Consider the following 19,236-nt stretch of genomic DNA (forward strand, 5'->3'; position numbering starts at 1 on the left):
ACTACCATAATTGAATGCATGACAAAATATATAAATTTAGATTTTAAATTCAAAATCAGATTAATTTTCATGTGTTCAACAATACTGATAATGTATATAATAGTGTGTTAGTTGTTGAATAGACAATAAATCTAATTCCTTGAGCGCTCCTTTGGTAAGATGTGTCAAGATCGATCATCATCGTTTATCAGAATATCGACTATTTGTTGATGAAACGTAAAGGTTACCAATTAATTGGATTCACCGAGGCAGAAAGCAGGCATCTTTATTCATATGCGATGTCGCAAGAGAGGCCGCTACTGGTCCGGCAGCTGCAAATACATGTTTTTAGATCCATCTTGCAGAAATGCAAAACCACAAGATAAAAGGTATTTTCTTACTCCGAGAAATGCCTGAAGCAAAGCTGTAACTTCCTATACGTTAGTGATTAATCATTCACGTCAAAATGAAGAAAGAATCAGACAACAATGCATAGTCTTGTGAACCATTAGTAATCGGACCGAAAGTTTGTTTATAATGAAACCATAGGTTCAACATTCGAGCATGTCTGACAGGATTCAAAGATCAGCTGGACTTGCAATATTGCAGAATAAGATTCATTCATAACTTAGGTCAGATTTTGAACTATTGCTCCAAAAGATCACGATTTCTTATCATGCAACCATCATCAAACACTTAACACCACAATGGTCATTTTAGTTTTCTTTCATCACCACCATATGACTCATTACAAGCATCGATCCTTTTTTAGGTTTTCTTGGAGAAGCATATGCTTCTCATTTCGTTTCTTCTTTAGGCTAGCTTCTACTACAAACTGATCTCTTGTGATTGTCAATGTGGTAATTGAGTTTTTATATATCAACACAAACAATTATGTCATTGGATTCATACACATCTTTATCGAGGGTCAAATATTGCAAAGTGCGTATATAAGCCTGATCTCCGAGGAATGGCCTATTGAGTTTCAGACTGGAAAGTCGACATTCTCACTAGTCCAAGAACTTGACATAACAAAACTTTCACTTACTTAATGTTTCAAATTAAACTAACATTTATGCTCAACAGACATTCGTATGTCTGCGTATTACATGACCACAGACTATAAAAAGTGTAATGGATTGTAGACTTTCAAAGACATTGGACTATGTCAAACACTACACATGTTAAAACTTCCACACGACTGGCTAACATATCACTAAGCATATAGTCCGAAATGCATATTTTCTAATTTGTTAAGTATTAGACTGACATTCAAATGTTAATCATTTGTTTATCCAGGATAAAGATCAAACCTGTTGTCCAGCTTATAATTGAACTGCATCTTGCTTTGTAACGCTAACCATGTGTTTACTTCGAACAATTGCTCGGATGAACTTGTGAATCATCACTAATGTCGGGGAAACATGACAAACTGTGAAGTATTACAGCTGCCATTTAATTGATTTTAATTACAAATTGTTAACTGGAGAGACGTCCGAACATTAGCAATTATGTGTTTATTCGTGTGTGAGAACAATTAATACAAAAGTGTCATCCGCCCTATACCTAATGTTACGAGAGTTATATGGAAAATTAGCCTGTCTTAGAATCACGAAATGTTGAAATCAAAAAAATTTCTCCAAACAATTGACTTCAAGTTCGTAAGAACACGAAGGAACTAGATAATGATAATTTAAACCATGCATATATATATATATATATATATATATATATATATATCAGATTTCTATCAACAGAAAGACGCATGATCCATTTCGAGGATTATAAAATAGGCTTAAGAGTGTCCTAGACGAGCATAATTTTGCTAGTAATGACAGAAATCCAAGTGTACTTCATAAGTAACAAACGCCGGGTGATGTTCCACTGAAATTTCTTCTGTTTCAAGACCCAAAGAATAGTCATTAATTATGAGGATTTCTACCCACATTGAAAAGTAAGTCACATTTAGGCCCATTACAGCTTTTTGGTATTACCATACAGTTGACAAGGTTACTGAAAAAGGACTATCCTGATAAGCTTGTTCATTAGATGGAAAGCAACATTTCACAAGTACTCCTATATGATGGGGGTTCACCATGTGATGACTGCAGGTTGATCAAATGATGTGCCCATGATATGTTAGCCTCCTAGTATACATTAGCGGCTTTTTAACTCAAACTGCAGATCTTTTCACTTCTTAAAGAAAACACATATCGGAGAAAAAAAAGATGTCACATATCATAAAAATATGATTTTGAGTTCTACTGTACTGTATTAGACTTTTCATCACTTCTCAGACAAGGTGTAACATATTAGAGGAACCAATGTAGCATTAACAAACAAATCGATACGAAATACACATACACAGACAAATACGTAGGGAAAAAAGTCTTCTGTAGTAAATTCATGTACGGAAAAAGCTTATGCACAATACTAGGGCTTACAGATGTTTAAATGCATGTCCGCCAAAGACTTTCTCAAAAGCTCATTAGTCTTTGAAGCTCATAGATCCACATACCTTGGAGGCTAAGGAAGCTGCATATGTCGTAGTACATTTGGCTTGTTCCAAAACAAAATACATACACAGAAATCTAGACCAAGATGGCGTTCACCTGCATCTGCACCCGCACCTCTTCTTTCTCTTCTTTGTCGTCCATTTAATATATATGATAATTTTCGAGTGGGGAAAGAGAGGGGGGAGGGGGGGTTCATGGTAGAGGATTTGTTGCTGGATTAGTGAACTAGTAGTAGCCCTTTATGCTGGCTGCGTCCAGAGTTCACTTTCATGAAATGAAAAGGAAAACAAGGGAGAAAAAAGTAAATTAATGAAGCATTATTGAAGGGAAACAAAAAGATGGATAAAATATATATAATTGAGACAAAGAAGTAAATGAAAGAAGTGGAGGTGCAGGTGCAAATGCAGCCGAAAGCAGCATCTTGGATTGGCTGCTTATCTTCAACTTATGACCAGCCGGATCCATTAGGAAATGGGAGAAAGAGACTAGTAGAAACCTGGATTCAGGCTGTTTTCTCTACTCTATTAATTCTCCACTAGCTGCTATGCTGCTGAAAACCCTTGTTTATGCATGTTTATATAAAGGCCGATCCGGGCTGCTTTTGGTCTACGTGTACGAATATATGCCTTTCCATTATACTAAAGAAAATACTACAACTATTCACTAGTATTAGTATAAGTTTTATACCAACCCGGCCCTGATTGTACTATGGTGCGGGTGGATTCACTAACAGTTTGTTTGGGCTTGGGAGTTGCAAATCGGAAAGATATGAGAAGATATGAAATAGACAGTATGAAGTTTTTTCGTCACTAGGAGTCATGTGAGGATAAAAAGAATAGAAAAGGGAGGATTCGGGATGATGCTATATATTGTTAAGGAAGTTTCTTCCCAATTTGATATTGCTAGGTAAATTTTTGAAGTTTGATGGAAGAATAAACCATTCTTAATTAAGGGTAAGTATATGAAGTTGACTGTAACCAAATCATTAGTCATTTTCTCATCATATATAATCAAGTCCCTTTTCTATGAACAAGATGAACGAAGAGAGAATTTTGGCCACAAAGCATTGGCATGGTAATTTTGTGGAAAGATGCTTCAAAAGTTCACATAATTAATTATCAGAACGATTTGGGATTTCGTCTAAATAACTAACTAGTAATGATTTTTTTAGCTTTTAATGTACATAATCCCCAACCAAAGAAATGTTCTGGCTAAAACAAATGAATATCTGGATATGATGTCCGGCGAAAGTAGAGCAGCATCTATACTTGTGTGTGCGTTTCATATCCAAAATTCTTTAGGGTAGAAAGTAGGATTGCATCAAAACTTTATAGGACTCACGTGATCACTTGCGTGCTCCATAATGGCGACTCTTAATAACCTTCATACTTATGATAATGACCCTTAATCATTCTGCTTCGGGACGGATTTGACAACTTTGCCATAAAAAATGTTGCTAGCAGAGTAAATGCAACTTTCTTTCACCGTCTTGAGAAACCTCAAGAGAAACGTTTAACAAACCTTAACCTCAAGAGTAAATGCAACTTGAAGATCCAAATTTACATTGTGTGTGTCGCTTGAGCATACAGAAATTAAAGATAAACCCTACCTGGTGAAATTGACAAATGAACCTATCATAAGTGATTGTAGTTAACCTCATTATCTGCCTTTTTCCTACATTTTATCTTGAACTACAGTTGTTGACATCCACGAAAATGACAATAGCTACAACTTGATATCACAAAATATCTTAAACTTTTCTTTCTTGAAACGATTGATGATGGTGATAATAGTGAATTCAGGTAACATAATATCTATAACTTGTAGTTGTTCGACATTGCTCATGACAATGAGAGCAGCAACTGTTTGAGGTCACATTACAGCTTTCAATTATTATTATTATTATTATTGTAGAAACATTCATGACATTGACATTGATTCATTGCCAACAATTTGACACCATACATATATATTCCATTTGCACAAGAAAGTTATTAGCTCTAGCCTATTCATATTTAATCTTTATTATGGGAAAAATCTTTAAGTGATTAATTAGGATGTTGTTATGAGTGAGACCCCAGACGTTTAGTTGGACAAAGGAAGAACCTATCAATGTAGCACCAAATGGCCTAAATTTCGATTTTCTACTCTATGTGTTATGATTGAGTTTTTTTTTTTTTTCAAGTAAATGGAAGATTTTGAATTTAAGATTTCTTACTTGCAGCTCCTTTCGCGTTACCACTCAACTGAATCCTCCCCTCCCCTGTGTTATGATTTTGTTGAATGTTAGAAGATTTTTTTCTTAATCATGGCACAAAGTTAACATGTTCTTCTGACTTGTGAATCATAATTCCCACTCTTCTTCGTATGAGAATTTTGACTATGAGTAACTTGGTACTATGCTTGGTAACACTTTGTCAAATCTAATATGCAAACTAGAAACATATGCAAGCTAAATAGCACCTGGTTATCTTGTATGTTAACAACTAAACATGGGATGGTTTGACTATTAAGGTGTAAGATTGAAAAATAATATTGAGAGAAGTGAAAAATATGGAGAGAAAGTTAAAGACACTAAGCAATCTATGTAATTAGTGAAACTTCTAATAAATATGGTAAAGGTAATAATCCATCGCTCACTTCGTTTCCCTTTGAATGCATAAAAACTACATACATATTTTACAACAAAATAGGGAAAAAAAAAAGAACAAATGAAGAAGTAATTGTATGAAATAATAAATTTTCTTAAATTCATTCTTCTTCTACTAAAACTTTTTTTTTTTTTTTAAAAAAAAGGAGTTATTCTACGAATAGATGAGCGACAATGGCATGATGTGACTAATAGATCAACATTTGGGGCATTACTTTTTGTGTTGGGCCAGCTAAAATGGTCCACACCAATTAGGCCACGTGACTGATAAGTTCCTAATCACGTGAACTTTGATGCATCCACCAGTTGAAAGCTGCCAAATGTAACACTGCATCTGAAACTCTACTATCGAGGGCTCAGACCCTCGTGGGCTTTGATATGTTTAGGCTTGGTGGGGGCCCAATATATTCACAGGAGCTTTGGACTTTAATGGAGCCAATTCGATAATGAGTGGCAGGAACCCCTTAACATAAGCCTCACATTTATTCCTCATAAGACTTTTATGATGGGCCAGAATCCAGCTATGCAGCCACAGACAAGAGGGAGAAAAAGTAAAAACTAAAGATTGGATAGATTTGGTATTTGTCCCCAGTCTCCACTCTCCACTGGCCTCGCCTGCAGCTATAGGGCGATTGTTGTTTTTGATTCGGCTCTTAAATCTTTCCTCTTTCTTGCAACTTTTGGTTGCTCTTCCGAATCAGAATGAAATCAGGGCAATCATTCGCGGGTCACTGAAAATATTTGCAAGCCTTTCTTTTTTCTCGGATGGCTTGGAGTCTCTTTCTTTTTGACAATTAGCAGTGAGAAATCTGATTTGACACAGGGTGTGTTTCCTGATCACCTTTCCGTTTGGAGTGCTAATTTCTGGAGTTTTTTGTCGAAGAATATGTACATTTGATATATGCAAGATATGAATGTATACGAATTGATACTTGAACTCGACTCAAACAGTGCTGGCACACTACTCGACTCGAACTCGAACTTGATCGAGTTAGGAAATGGAGGATCGAAAAAAAAAAGAAAAAAAACTCGAACTTGACTCGATGTGGCTCTAACAATTATGTTATTACTTTTTTGCCATTAAAAAATTTAATTAAGCATGCAAACCAGCTTGTAAATTAACTGAAACATAAATGCTTAATGATAATTTCATAATTAAAAATATATATTATTTATATTAAAAAATACTCGAGTACCATATAGTCGAACTTGAAATTCGACTTGCATCCCCACTCGAGCTACTCGAACTCGGGCTCAAGTCAAGTGGTTAACTGAACTGCTCGCGAGCTATAGCCAGTAGCTAGACTCGCAATCAACCTTAATGTAAGATATAAAAATAATTGAAAAAAATGTTTAAAAAAAATTAAAAAAATTTTTGAGAAAAAATAGAGATCCAAACAAGGTTAGTTATTCAGGGTGCGTTTCCATTCAAGCTGTGCACGTGGCTGATGAGAAACTAAAGGGAAGCCAATTCCAGAATCAAGAAAATTCCGGCTTCGGACGTATGTAACTGGTTAGAATTACAATCCACTGATCTGTTTTTTCAATTTTTTTGAGATGGGGACATTGTGCAACCAGCATAGCTAACTCTACATGGACAAGGTTTCGACTATTTATAGACATAAAGCTTACTTGATTTTGAAAGATGAACCCGAAATATAGTTATGTCAAAGTGTAATAGAACTAAAATCCTCCCAGCAACGGCATCTGAAATATGTTACTACTACCATAATAAACGAGTACAGAGACGAAAAGAGAGTATTCTATTGCATGAAAACTGAGAACTCAAGACCTCAACTTTACCAGAAGTTTAGTAGGTTGTTAAGTTCATAAAATTTTGTGGGTTTTTTGAACTGAAAATTTGAAAATCATTTGTGCTTAATGTATAAAAGTATGGAGAATTTGTGCTCATCTAACGAGTGCTACTGATGTCTACCAAATATGTGTTGCCTGGACAGGACGGTTACCGGCACCTCTGGGCGTCATTGGCCGTCCTACTCCAAAAGTTAGTTAGGACAACAAGAGGTTTGAAACTTCTCTTCACACTTTGACCAAACAATTGCCATGGGATAAACCCAATAATCTCCCTCCTCGCACATCAGGTAGGTATTAACTATTAAGTCGAGATAGCATGAATTTTTCGTCAACTCTCAACAATCTTCTCCCCTCACGCATTACACATCAAGCGCTAGATTGAGACGGTATCAACATTTAATCACTCAATAATTCCCCCCGCACACATCCATCACTAGGTCGGAACAGTATCAACCTTTTATCTGAAAGTGTATATTGGACCTTAGGTTGGATCAAATCATCAATAATCTTTCGTTCGAATCTTTACTAGGAGAAAAGGTCGTAACCAAGCGCTCTACTTTTTTTTCCGCAATCGACGTAGGATAAATCTAATAGCACCAAATTAAAAGTATTTTATCGGCAACTAGAGGATATTTGCGATAATGACTATAAACGGTGGATGGTTGCAACGTTTCGAGTTTGCTAGTCAAAGTACCTTTCAAATGAACGAGTTAGAGAACTTGGCATATCTTCCTCTGAATCTGACTTGGCATATCTTTAAAGCCATGGAAACGAGTTAACTCGTATATATGACTATAATACCTAAACAGTACCTAGGCTTGTAATTTAGCTCAGGGAATCTGACCCACTTCTGAATTCGGTGCCCAAGTGGGCTGGACAGGGAGGGAACCGAGAGTACTTGGAAGCAGCCACACCTAGCCTCCAGGACTGGGAGAAAAGTGGAAGAATACGAAAATAATTTTCTGCAGAAAAAATATCGAACTAGGAAGGGTTATTACTATTACTTTATTCCCTAACATTTAGTGATACAATCAGCTTCCCTTAACGTTAAGTTTTAGGCTTTTTACCTACAAAACTAGCAGTCCAAAGTCCAAACGTAAGAGTTTAGTAACTTAGTTCAAGACATGCTTTAACTCTTAGATTTGTTATCACCTTAAACGTACTCCTATAGAGTACCATTTACGTTATTTTTTAAGCACTCTATCAAAACGTTTAACCAACTCAGTACATAGAAAGGTTTTGGAGGACACTACCTTTCTCTATTATATAATAATAATAAATAATTTGTAATGGTACTTCGCCATTTTTTTTCATTCTTTTTAACCAAGAAAAAAATCAACAAGGTTTTTCTCCTTTTTTTTTTAAATTTTATTGCACTCTTATTATCACCAAGAAAAAACAAAAAGAGGGGAAAGAGATAAAGAATTTTGGAAAGAAGGAAAATTAAAAGGCTTACAGTTTTTTTGTTACTTTAACATCACTCCTCACTCTCACTAAAAATGAGAAGAACCATTGCAACTTTGTGATTTATGTTAAATTATATGAAAAAAGGGTATTTTCATCCAAAAATTTTCAATATAAGAAAAATGATTAGTTTGCTTAATGTTGGGGATAAAGTGCCTAAAAAATAACGTTAAAAGTAAATTGAAAGTAATACTACAGTTTGAGAGGGTAAAGTAATGATAACCCAACTAGGAAAAAGGAATGACCGATTTATGAAATGGTCCTTTTCTTACATTAACAACATAAGGTCTAAATGCACGGAGTTGCCCTTTAATTATGAGTTTACTTGACTATCCCTCATACTTGTAATTTAGTCTTTATACATAGATAAATTTAAGGGAATACCTAAGATGGTGTTCAGTGTTAACGACCAAGTTGATTGGGTTACTTCAAACCAATGCTTTTGGCACATCCCAAGGTGTGTCTGCTTATTTAAAAAAATGTGTGATTATAGTTTTTCACATTATTAAATTACTACGTACCGTGGTGAAGTTGTATGTGTTTATTTTAAAAAAGCTGTAATCATTACATCTGTTAGGAAAAGTTATTGTATTTAAAATTATGATGGAGAATAAGAAAGAAGGTGAATAATTTGAAAACTAATTTTAAAGGGTGTTTTTGATATAATATTAAGTGACACAAAATGTTCACACCAATCCCTTCTCTCCCTTTATATATATAGTATAGAAACACATATAGATGTTAGAAAATACATGAGATTGGCTAAAAAAAATGCTTGAGATTAGCTTTAGAACTTACTAGTAGAAATAAGAGGTTGGGAGGGGGAGTGTAAGTGAGAGGTTCTGAATTCAAACCCTTCCACTTACGTTATACACACACATACAAAGAGAGAGAGATCATTTTTATCACTGGCAATGGTAAAGATCTCATCTATGGTCCCTGTTGGAAATATATAGAGACAATGGGTATGTTTAGATGGTAGATTATTTAAGATAATTTTTTTAAAAAAATATTGTAGCCTTTTTTTAACGTGGTGTATATAAGATAAAACGGTATTGAAAAATGTATTAATCACGCAAGCAAATAGAAAAGGGGCAAATGCCAACTTCAAATACCAATTTGTTACTGTTCAATGGTAAAGGCCTATCTATTGTACCTGTTCACCACATTACACGAATTGCCTTCAACCTAAATGTCTGAGATGTGGAGACTTAACGTTAGCTCCTAATTATTTGATAAAAATACATGGGCTTGTATCATTTTGTCATTATGATAGCAAGAAGATTTGAGTTTTTTTTTTTTTTGGTTTTGAAGGAAGAAGATTTGAGTTCAAATGCAGGGACATTGCAATCTTGATTTCTATAGAGCCTCTTTCTACCTTGAGATAAAATTCTCTCATTAGAAATTTCATTGTCGGTGTTGTGTGCTCACACTCCTAAAATTCGTCTCCCAAAACTACTTGAAAAATTAAAACTTGATCGAAAATGAGGAGCACTAGTTAACTTCCACCATTTGTGAAAATGTACGACCAAAATATGTGAAATTTACACGAGTTTGTGCTACGTTAGCCTGTGGCCTGGAAATCGACTTGTAGCCCAGCACTACTTGGACTTTTCGGAACAAAAATTACTGTCTTAAGGCCCAAAATTCAATGTGACCATTTCATGTCATTTTACCATGGTCCGAAGGTGGGTGGATCCCGAGAGCAATAAGGGCTGGTTCATGACATAAGATTGGGTTATTAATCCTGTCCTGTGAGATCTCATATTTAGTTACTTTTTTTTTTTGCATAGATAATAAATTTCACCTAATCGAATTAATACTTCATATGGGGATAAAATAATTCAATGTGAGGAGATAGGATTAGTTATTCTGAGATAAGTAGGAGGTGAGGTGAGATAACAATTTAGACCTCTATACCCTACTAATGGAATGTGCTATAGTCTAACAACTATATACCCTACACTATCGCTATCATATAATTCAAGTTTTGGGCATAATTGTTTCTATTAATAACATAATAAATTTTTGGATCAATTTGCCTCTGTTAATAACAAAATTTAAATTTAAATTAATTTGCCCATATTAATAACAAAACTAATATTTGGACTAATTTGCCCCTACTACTAACAAAACTAAATTTTGGACTAATTGGCCCCTAGTGTTTAATTATGTAATCATGTTTTCTTGACCAATTTTGGTTGTAAAAAGATTAAACATATCAATTGAGCCTTGTAGATCTAGGATTTGATAAGCTCGAACTTGGCCCAAAATAGAAAAGCTGGTCCATAGGCTCAAAGCCCAGATTGGATGAGGTTGATCTTAGTCTATATCTAGGTTCGAGCTTTCTATGTTATTAGGCTGGGAAAAACTTGAATGAGACCCAATTTAATTGCGAGCCGAGTTTAAGCTTTGTTAGACTCAACTCCACCGAAACTTGGCTCAAAAAAGTCTTTATATAAATGTGTATATTATATGGAACAAATAGCTTAATTACTATATATTATAACAATTTAAAATTTATATTTAATTGTTTGATAAATATAATAATTAAACACGTAATTAAGTATTAATTGCGAGTTTGGGCCAAGGTTCGAAACCCTAATATACTTTGTGAGGCGAGCATAGGTCTTATAATATTAGCCCGAATTGCAAACTGCAAAGCTTCAACTTCTTGTGACTTGAATTTGTGTTTTGTCAAAGCCCTATGGATACCCCTAATTCTAGGTTTGATAAAAGAGATAATTTTAGGTAGTAAACTATGTGACATGCCACATGATACTCTGATACCCAAACATTCATCACTAAGAACTATTGAAATGGCAGAGAGTAATATGATCTATCATAATACTACTAATTTACAAAGTCATATCGTTTTCTTATATCCCTGGGGTAATCAAGCGACGAGAGCATGCGTGCTCAGGAACTTTACGAGTCCAAGGTTTACCTGACCACAATTCTCCACACCAACTGCCTTCATGAGGGCTGAGACGCGGAGACTTTACCTTCGGCTAGCAATTGGAAAAATACACGGGCTCATATTGACATTTTGTAATGTGACAGCAAGAAAAGAAGACTTGCGTTAGTGTCCAGCACATTTTGGGTTAGGTCCATAAGATCTTGATTTCATATACCGTCTTTCTAGTTCATCCCAAAGGGCATCCAACTCCAGAAACCTTCCCTTGATCCTTGTATTTTGCTGATCGGAAAGCAAATCGTGCAATGATGGAAAGCTTTGACCGTCGTTAAATAAATCAATTCTTATTTGACTTCTATTTTGTTGCGGCGTGACCTTAAAATCCCAGTGGAGTGTTTACAAAGCATTTGCAGGCTGCTTCACAACCCTTCAATAACATCACTCTAACATGATGTTTTTGCCTGGGGAATGGAAGTGCTATTTCAACACACTTATAATAATTATATAAAAAGAAAGAAATAAGTGTGCTAATTTTTCTGCAAACTTGTTTGGATAACAACAATTTTTCAGAAAAATTGTTACATTTTTCAATCATCTTTTTGTCTCATATATATCAAATCGCTATCATAAATTTTTCTATAAAAACACTCAGAAAAAATGCAATCCAAACAAAACAAGTGTCAAATTCAATCAAAATTTGACTGTTCATAATCATCTACCTGTTCTATTATCTCCTCGACAAAGTATCTAAACTACCCGGCCAGTTGTCTAGACCCTAAAAATCCTTACACACAGCAGCCCTTTGCCATCATGGATCAGCACTCCAGCATTTTCTTTTCTTTTTTTTTTTTTTTTTTTTTTTTTTGTCCAAAGCACTCCACCATTCACTCACGCATTTTTCTACTTCATAATAGTTGCGGTTTGACTAAAATTCTGCCTCAAATAATTTGGAAAATCATCAAGTTTGACAAACACCTCACTATAAAAAGGCCATTCTAATCTTGAAACGAAAAAGGTGGGAGGGGAAGCCAAGTTTGACTAGAAGATGAGAGAATTGATAATATCCTGTCCGGACCCTGCATCTTCCTGCTAAAGCGAAGCCCACAAGGTAGAAGGACCTGGATACGGCTCTAAACCGCGTACCTGCGTGAACGGCTAAACCAGCGTCCAAGGACATGGAAATTTCGCGGCAGGGCACCCAGTCACCAAACTCAAACCGACACTTGCTACATGTGCATATATAAATAAATATATATACATACATATCTCTTTACCTCATTTTACTAAAAAACGACAAAAAAAAAATGGATATCTTGCTGAGGAGACTAATTAAACAAATGAAAGAGAGTGGTTGGTTTATTCTTACTTTCCCTCACGTTTTTTGTTTTGAAATTAACAGCTGAGTCTCCAAATCAAGTATAATATATGCTGCTACTATCGTCTTCTTACTTAAATCTTCCTTTTCTTGGCTTGAATTGTGCTTAGGATTTTAGACTCCTACATTTCTTTGGTCTAAGAATGTCATGGATTTAGATTATTATATGCCTACGAGATAGAAGTTTGTTTTTCAAGAAGGCCGGTGATAAATGTCACAATTTTAGATGGGGAAATGCTAATCGCACTCCAGTTTTTGTTAATTATATCCTCACAAATTTGTTTTATCATATAATCTAATAAAATGAAAACCATATGATAAAAATAATGATAGTAACGGTGCGATTAACGAGAAAAAAATAAATATGTTTGGATAGAGTATTATTTGAAATAATTACTGTAATATTTTTTGTTATGTGCTGTATGTGAGATAAAACGATGATTGATAATATAAAAAAGTGAGTTGAAAAATGTATTTATGATAAAAGTAAAATGTTATTTGAAATAATGAGATATCCAAACACTATGTTTGGATTGCCAATTATTTCACTTTCGCACTGATTTCTTGCATCATCAACACATTTTCCAATCACCCTTTTATTTCACACACATCATATCAAAAAAGTGCTACAGTGCTTTTTTCACAAAATTATCTCAAATATTTTAGAATCCAAACAACATTTCCTTTCGAAAGATGAATGGACTTAATAGTAGTATGCACCGAGTAAATACACCTCTCTTCATCAACCGTGAATCCAGTCAATACAAACTTTATTCTCCATTTGTTTGAGCCTATTCTCCATTTATTTGCAATAACAAGTTATATAAACGAGATTTAAGAAATAAAACTCAAGTCAAATTTTATTTTATTTTATATACAAATTTTTCTATAATGCGTGGTCAAAAACATAAAATAAAACATGAAAACAAGGGTAAAAAGTGCAAAATTTTTTTAAAAATATGTTTCCTAGATTATTATGTATCCTTTTCCTTAAAAAAAAGGTAATTGTTTTATTAGAACTATATTGCAAAATCCCATTTTATCTTGTGTCAAAAGGCCAAAAGTGAAAAAAGGAAAAAAAAAAAACCTTTTCAAAATTAACTACACACATATCAAACCATGATAATAATCCATGATTAAGCATACATAATACCCACAAGCACATATGACACCTGTATTAGACACCATCGCCACATATGAGCGAATTGACAACTCAGCCCCCCGCCCTCATTTCCACTCTTATCCCCCTCACACGCTCACTCGAATAAATACACCTTCGCTCTCTTTTCTCTCTACGTTCAGAAATCTTTCTTACTCGTTTGAGAAAGGCCAGATAGAAACGCCCCGGAATTTTTTATTTTTTTTTTAAAAAAAAGCAGCAAAAAAATGAGCAAAGTAACCGCCTCTTCCTATCTATCTAAATCTTTCTTATTAGCCTTCTCTATATGTGTGTATATTCGAAAAATCCGTTATTTCTTTTCTGAAATATGAATGTGATCTGTGGTTTCTGAATTTTCGTAGAAAAGTTTTCGCAATGGGAAATTTTAAAGTGTTTTGTGGCTGTGATTGTCTGCAGAAGAAGAACAAGAAGGTTAGCGATGAGGGCCAGAAGAAGAAGGAGGACGACAGAGAAGAAAACCAGCAACAAAAAGGGGGAGAAGATGGAGGAGCCGCCAAGAAGGACAACAACACCGGTAATGGCGGAAACGCTGTCGTTCTCAAGATCGATTTGCATTGCGACGGCTGCGTTACCAAAATCGTCAAGTGTATCCGAGGTTTCGAAGGTATTTTGCATTTATTTATGAAATAAATTATCATCCGTAACTGCACATATTTTCGTATATTCTCTACTGAGATTCTGGTCTGCCTTTTTTCACTTTTATATTTTATTTTTGCCGCTATTTTTTCGAGAATTTTGCAGTTTTAATTTTTTATGTTTTCATGTTAGTCTGTTTCTAAAACAGCTCTTGTTCTTCAGGATAAAGTTTCCAAGAAAATTATCCTTGAGGTTTCCTAAATCCTATGCTGCTCTGTTCACTGCTGTTTTTCATCTGAATATTACTCGTTTGAAGAAATTCCCAAATTTGACATTTTAAGTAATTTTTGCTTCCGGTTTTGACTAGGTGTGGAGGCTGTGAAAGTCGACAGCGGCTCAGGCAAGATAACGGTGACCGGAAAAGTTGATCCTTTGAAGCTTCGAGAGAAGTTAGAGGAGAAAACGCACAAAAAGGTCGAACTACTCTCGCCGGTGCCCAAAAAGGACAAAGCCAAAAACGACGACGCTGGGGACGGAAAAGAGGAAAAGAAGAAAGACTCCAAGGAGAAAAAGCCCAAGGATAATAGCAAAAACAAAAAAGACGAGAAAAACTCCAAAGAGGTACGCTGCTAAGTAATGCTGTGCACATATTTTCGTCCTTTTTTTCTTACTTTCTTTTTCTGCTACAAATTCTGAGTTCTTTGTCGTCGTCGTTTGCACACACTGCGCATGTTAGCATCTTTACTTTACCTTTTTTTTTTTGGGTTACCCCCAGATGAAAAAGAATACTATAATTTTCTAATTACTCTCTTTTTTACCGTACTTGGTCAAAATTTACATTCTACTGTTAAACTTCGGTGAATTTGCCTTTTTCCGAGTTCAGCGGTGGAAGCATGTGGTGGCAACACGTTACCAGCACTTTAGCAGTTGCTCATGAGCAACCGCATTTGTTGCAGTTGGCTCCGATATTTCACATCACTTCTTCAGTTTGAAAATTTTTTTCATGTTTCAGTACCCAGTGTTAGCTGATTACTGTAATCATTCATTTTCGTGCCTACCACGTTTATTGTGGCCACGTGTCGTCGAATTTGTTGAATTTCTTTTGTTAACACAGCTATTTGTTGTTTATTGGGAAAAACCCATTGATTAATTTTATAATGTATGACTGTTTTTGCAGCTTCCGGTGACGACAGCTGTGCTGAAGGTGCCACTGCACTGTCAAGGATGCATCGAGAGAATTCACAAAATTGTCAGCAAAACCAAAGGTGAAATGCTGTTTTAATGTTAGATTTGACTGCTAATTTTTCTGTAGTATCTTGTGTGTAAATGACTAATGGATGGGTGAATGACAATGATTACAGGTTATCAGGAGATGAAAGTGGATAAGCAGAAGGATTTGGTGACTGTCAAGGGTGCAATGGACATGAAGGACGTGGTGGAAAACTTGAAGAAGCATCTGAAAAGGGATGTGGAGATTGTTCCTGCTAAGAAGGAAGACAAGAAAGAGAAAAGCGGCGGCGGCGGCGAAGGTAAACCTGCTGGTGGGGAAGGTGGTGGTGGTGGTGAACAAATGGAAGGGAGTAAAAAGCAGCAGCAGCAGCAGATACCAAATGGTCCATTCGGGTATGATTATCCAAGTTCCAGCCCTTTTGTATACGGGGGGCCTGCCTATATGGGCGATCCTTATCAATTGCAGTATCATGCCCCTCAGCTGTTTAGTGATGAGAATCCAAATGCTTGTAGTATTATGTGACTTTGTGTCTAATTAAAGGAAGGATGGATTACACGGATATTTTGGGCATTTAGGGGAAGGCATTAAATGTAAATAACATAGAGGGAAGAAATCTATTATGATGGGGTTTTGAATGGATGTAAGATTGTGGCGAATTAGAATATATATATATATGATGATTGGAGGAGAATGGTTGGTTGGGACTTGAGCTAGGTGCTCCATTAGATTAGTTTGGTTAAGAATGAGGTTTAGGGTGGTTTGTTTTTGTTAATCATGATTATGACTGTGTAATCTACTACAGTCTATGTATGATGCAAGTTATGCTACACTACTATTCTTTTTTTTTTGCAGAGTAGCTGGATCTACTAACCTTTTGTTCTTATTTGCTTAGGCTTCCAAAGAAAAGTTTTAGACCAGTCATCCTTTTTCTTTTTCTGTCACGGCCATTATTATTAAGCTTGTTGGTTCCTCCAGTTTTGGCAAAAGGCCGTTGTCAGATTGGAGTGGTTTGTTGAGCTATGAAGGGGTATTTGTGCGGGTGGAGACTAAATCTTTAGTGCCTCCACTGAGCAAAACCCGAATGATTTGCAGACGAAAAGGAAAGTAGTGTTGTGTACAACAATGGGGAACTCAAATGAAAATCTTGGCGAATAACTTTTATTCCTTTTTAGGCCTTTTTACTGGGGGCAATGGAGGCCTTCAGTTCATCGGGTACCGGTAGAGCATTCAGGTTTCCTCCCTAAAACGCGCACCTATAGTTTGGGGAAATAACGGCCTTAGCAATAAACGCACTTCATTAGCATGATGTGGTGTTAAAAGACGGAAAAAGGGATGGGGGGTATTTGGCGCAAGAATTAACGGTTGGTTGTGGATTGCTATTTACTAGTGAAAATATGTCTGCGCATGATGATGCATTGCGTTCTATTTGCCTCGGATCCTTCTGTGTCACTTCCCAGTCAACAATACCCATCATCAAATCAAATTTTGGCTTGTTTGGACAGTCATTTTTTACCGAAAAATTGTGTCATTTTTCTTGATCACATTTTTCTATTATATTTTTTTCTCACATATATCAAATCGTTACAATAATCTTTTTATAAAAAATTCAAGAAAATGCAATCCAAACAAGGCCAAAAGATATAAGAAATTGGAAATTTGAGGACTATGGTTGATGTTACTAGATTTACACGCGTAAACCATTTAAATTCTTTCACATATTATTGTCACAAAGTCATATTCTGGAAAGTGCTTTTGCATAAACCATTTCCTTCGAGCCGCGCGTTGCTTTCTTTTGTCAAACATCAATGATTCAGACTTGACGGTTAGAAAATATGCACAAATTTATTAAACAAGTACATTATTTGCGGCTTTTGAGGACTGTTCTGGGATTCGATTTATGATTTGGCAAAAAAAAAAAAGTACATTATTTGCAAATTTAGATACTTTAGTATTATTTAAAATAATTATTATAATATTTTTGTAATGTAGGATAAAAAAGGTAAGTTAAAAAATATATTAATGATGCAAATGAAATATTATTTGAAAAATTTTACTATTTAAAATTCATTCATCCGAATGAAAAATACATTGAAGTTTAATTTTATTTGTATTAATTTTTTTAGATACATATTATTCATTGATTTTAAATCTGTATATAGTTGTGTCATGTTTGATTTGATGTATTTCTATCATTAATATAAATTTGTTGAATGAAATTATCTTTTTTATTAAAAAAAATACTGCTTCAATTCCATCTCCAAGTTTCATTTCTAGAGATTGAAAGTGCGTTTGATAGGACATTTTTTTTAAACCTGTATCGTGACTTTTGGTTCATTCGGAGCCAAAAGCAAAAAGGGTCCATCGAATAAAAATTTGATATGATCGACAATACCTGAGAATTGTACACCGTAGTCCATATACACGCTCGAAATTGATCATTCAGGGCAGGAAAATTTGTTTTGGCTTTGCGTGGAAACAAAATATGTAAAGCTAAGCGTAAACTATTAGTAGTATTATCACTTTCACTCGGGAGGCAGTGGTGGCTCTGTTTGCCATAGGGGCGGCAATTCTTGATACGACCCGAAAACACGAATCTAACACGAAATTAATGGGTTTGGGTTGAGGTTTCGGGGGTTCGGGTCAGAATTGGATCGAACCCGATGAACCAAAAAAGAAAACATGTCGATTTCGGGTCAACCCGTAGTGACCTGATATGACCCGATATGATCGGTTTACAAATTAAAAATAATTTAATAAACATAAAAATTATTTTATCTAACTAAACTAAATCATTCTTTTTTTTCAAAGGCATTAATTACTTAATCCTAAATGAATTTATTTAACTTGTGTGAAGTTGAAATTATTATATTTGGACAAATAATATATTATGTTATTTTTTACTTTTATGCTGTTTTAATATATTTTATATTTGGTTTGAGATAAAACACTTTTACGGTGTTTAATTTACTTTAGATTTGGTTTGAAATTATTTATTTAAAATTTTATTACTTGATGATGTAATTAATTTTGTGAGAAATTGATGTTATTAGAAATTACAGTGATAAATTAATAAATTAAAATTAAGTTTCGTGTCATTTCGGGTGGACCCGCCAACCCGAAATTTTCGGGTTCGCGTCAAGTATCCTGACCCGTTTCGAGTTGACGGGTCAGGGTCGGGTCAGCGAATTTTTTGTTATACTCGAACTTCAACCCGACCCGCCAACCTGAATTCGACCCGATTGTCACCCTTAGTTTGGCAGCGTCCACCGACGTTTCGCGGGAGCCGGTATCGGTGGGATTGCAGGAGTTCACTTATTGTTCTTATGAATATCATATTATAATAAACAAGAAATGATTTTGTAATTAATTTTCAATCCAAGCTGGCTTTGTGACCTTTTTTTTTTTTTTTTTGCATAATCTCTCCCCGTAATATTTTCCCTATTCTATGGGTTAACACATGGAGGCTTGCTGATTATTTCATAGGTGCTAGAGTTAAAATCAATTTGTTTTGATAGAGCATTATTTGCAAAACA

General features: G+C 35.0%; 1 protein-coding gene across 1 annotated transcript; it reads left to right on the forward strand.

Moving 5' to 3' along the window:
• The first annotated feature begins 14,000 nt into the window (after positions 1 to 14,000).
• Positions 14,001 to 16,556, forward strand: LOC113765103 (heavy metal-associated isoprenylated plant protein 3). The gene is made up of 5 exons (XM_027309166.1): positions 14,001 to 14,111; positions 14,293 to 14,500; positions 14,840 to 15,093; positions 15,650 to 15,737; positions 15,834 to 16,556. The coding sequence occupies exons 1-5, from the start codon at positions 14,103 to 14,105 to the stop codon at positions 16,223 to 16,225; spliced, it is 951 nt and encodes a 316-aa protein (XP_027164967.1). The 5' UTR covers positions 14,001 to 14,102; the 3' UTR covers positions 16,226 to 16,556.
• The last annotated feature ends 2,680 nt before the right edge of the window (positions 16,557 to 19,236 follow it).

This window comes from Coffea eugenioides, chromosome 1 (genome assembly GCF_003713205.1).
Source record: "Coffea eugenioides isolate CCC68of chromosome 1, Ceug_1.0, whole genome shotgun sequence".
NCBI lineage: Eukaryota > Viridiplantae > Streptophyta > Magnoliopsida > Gentianales > Rubiaceae > Coffea > Coffea eugenioides.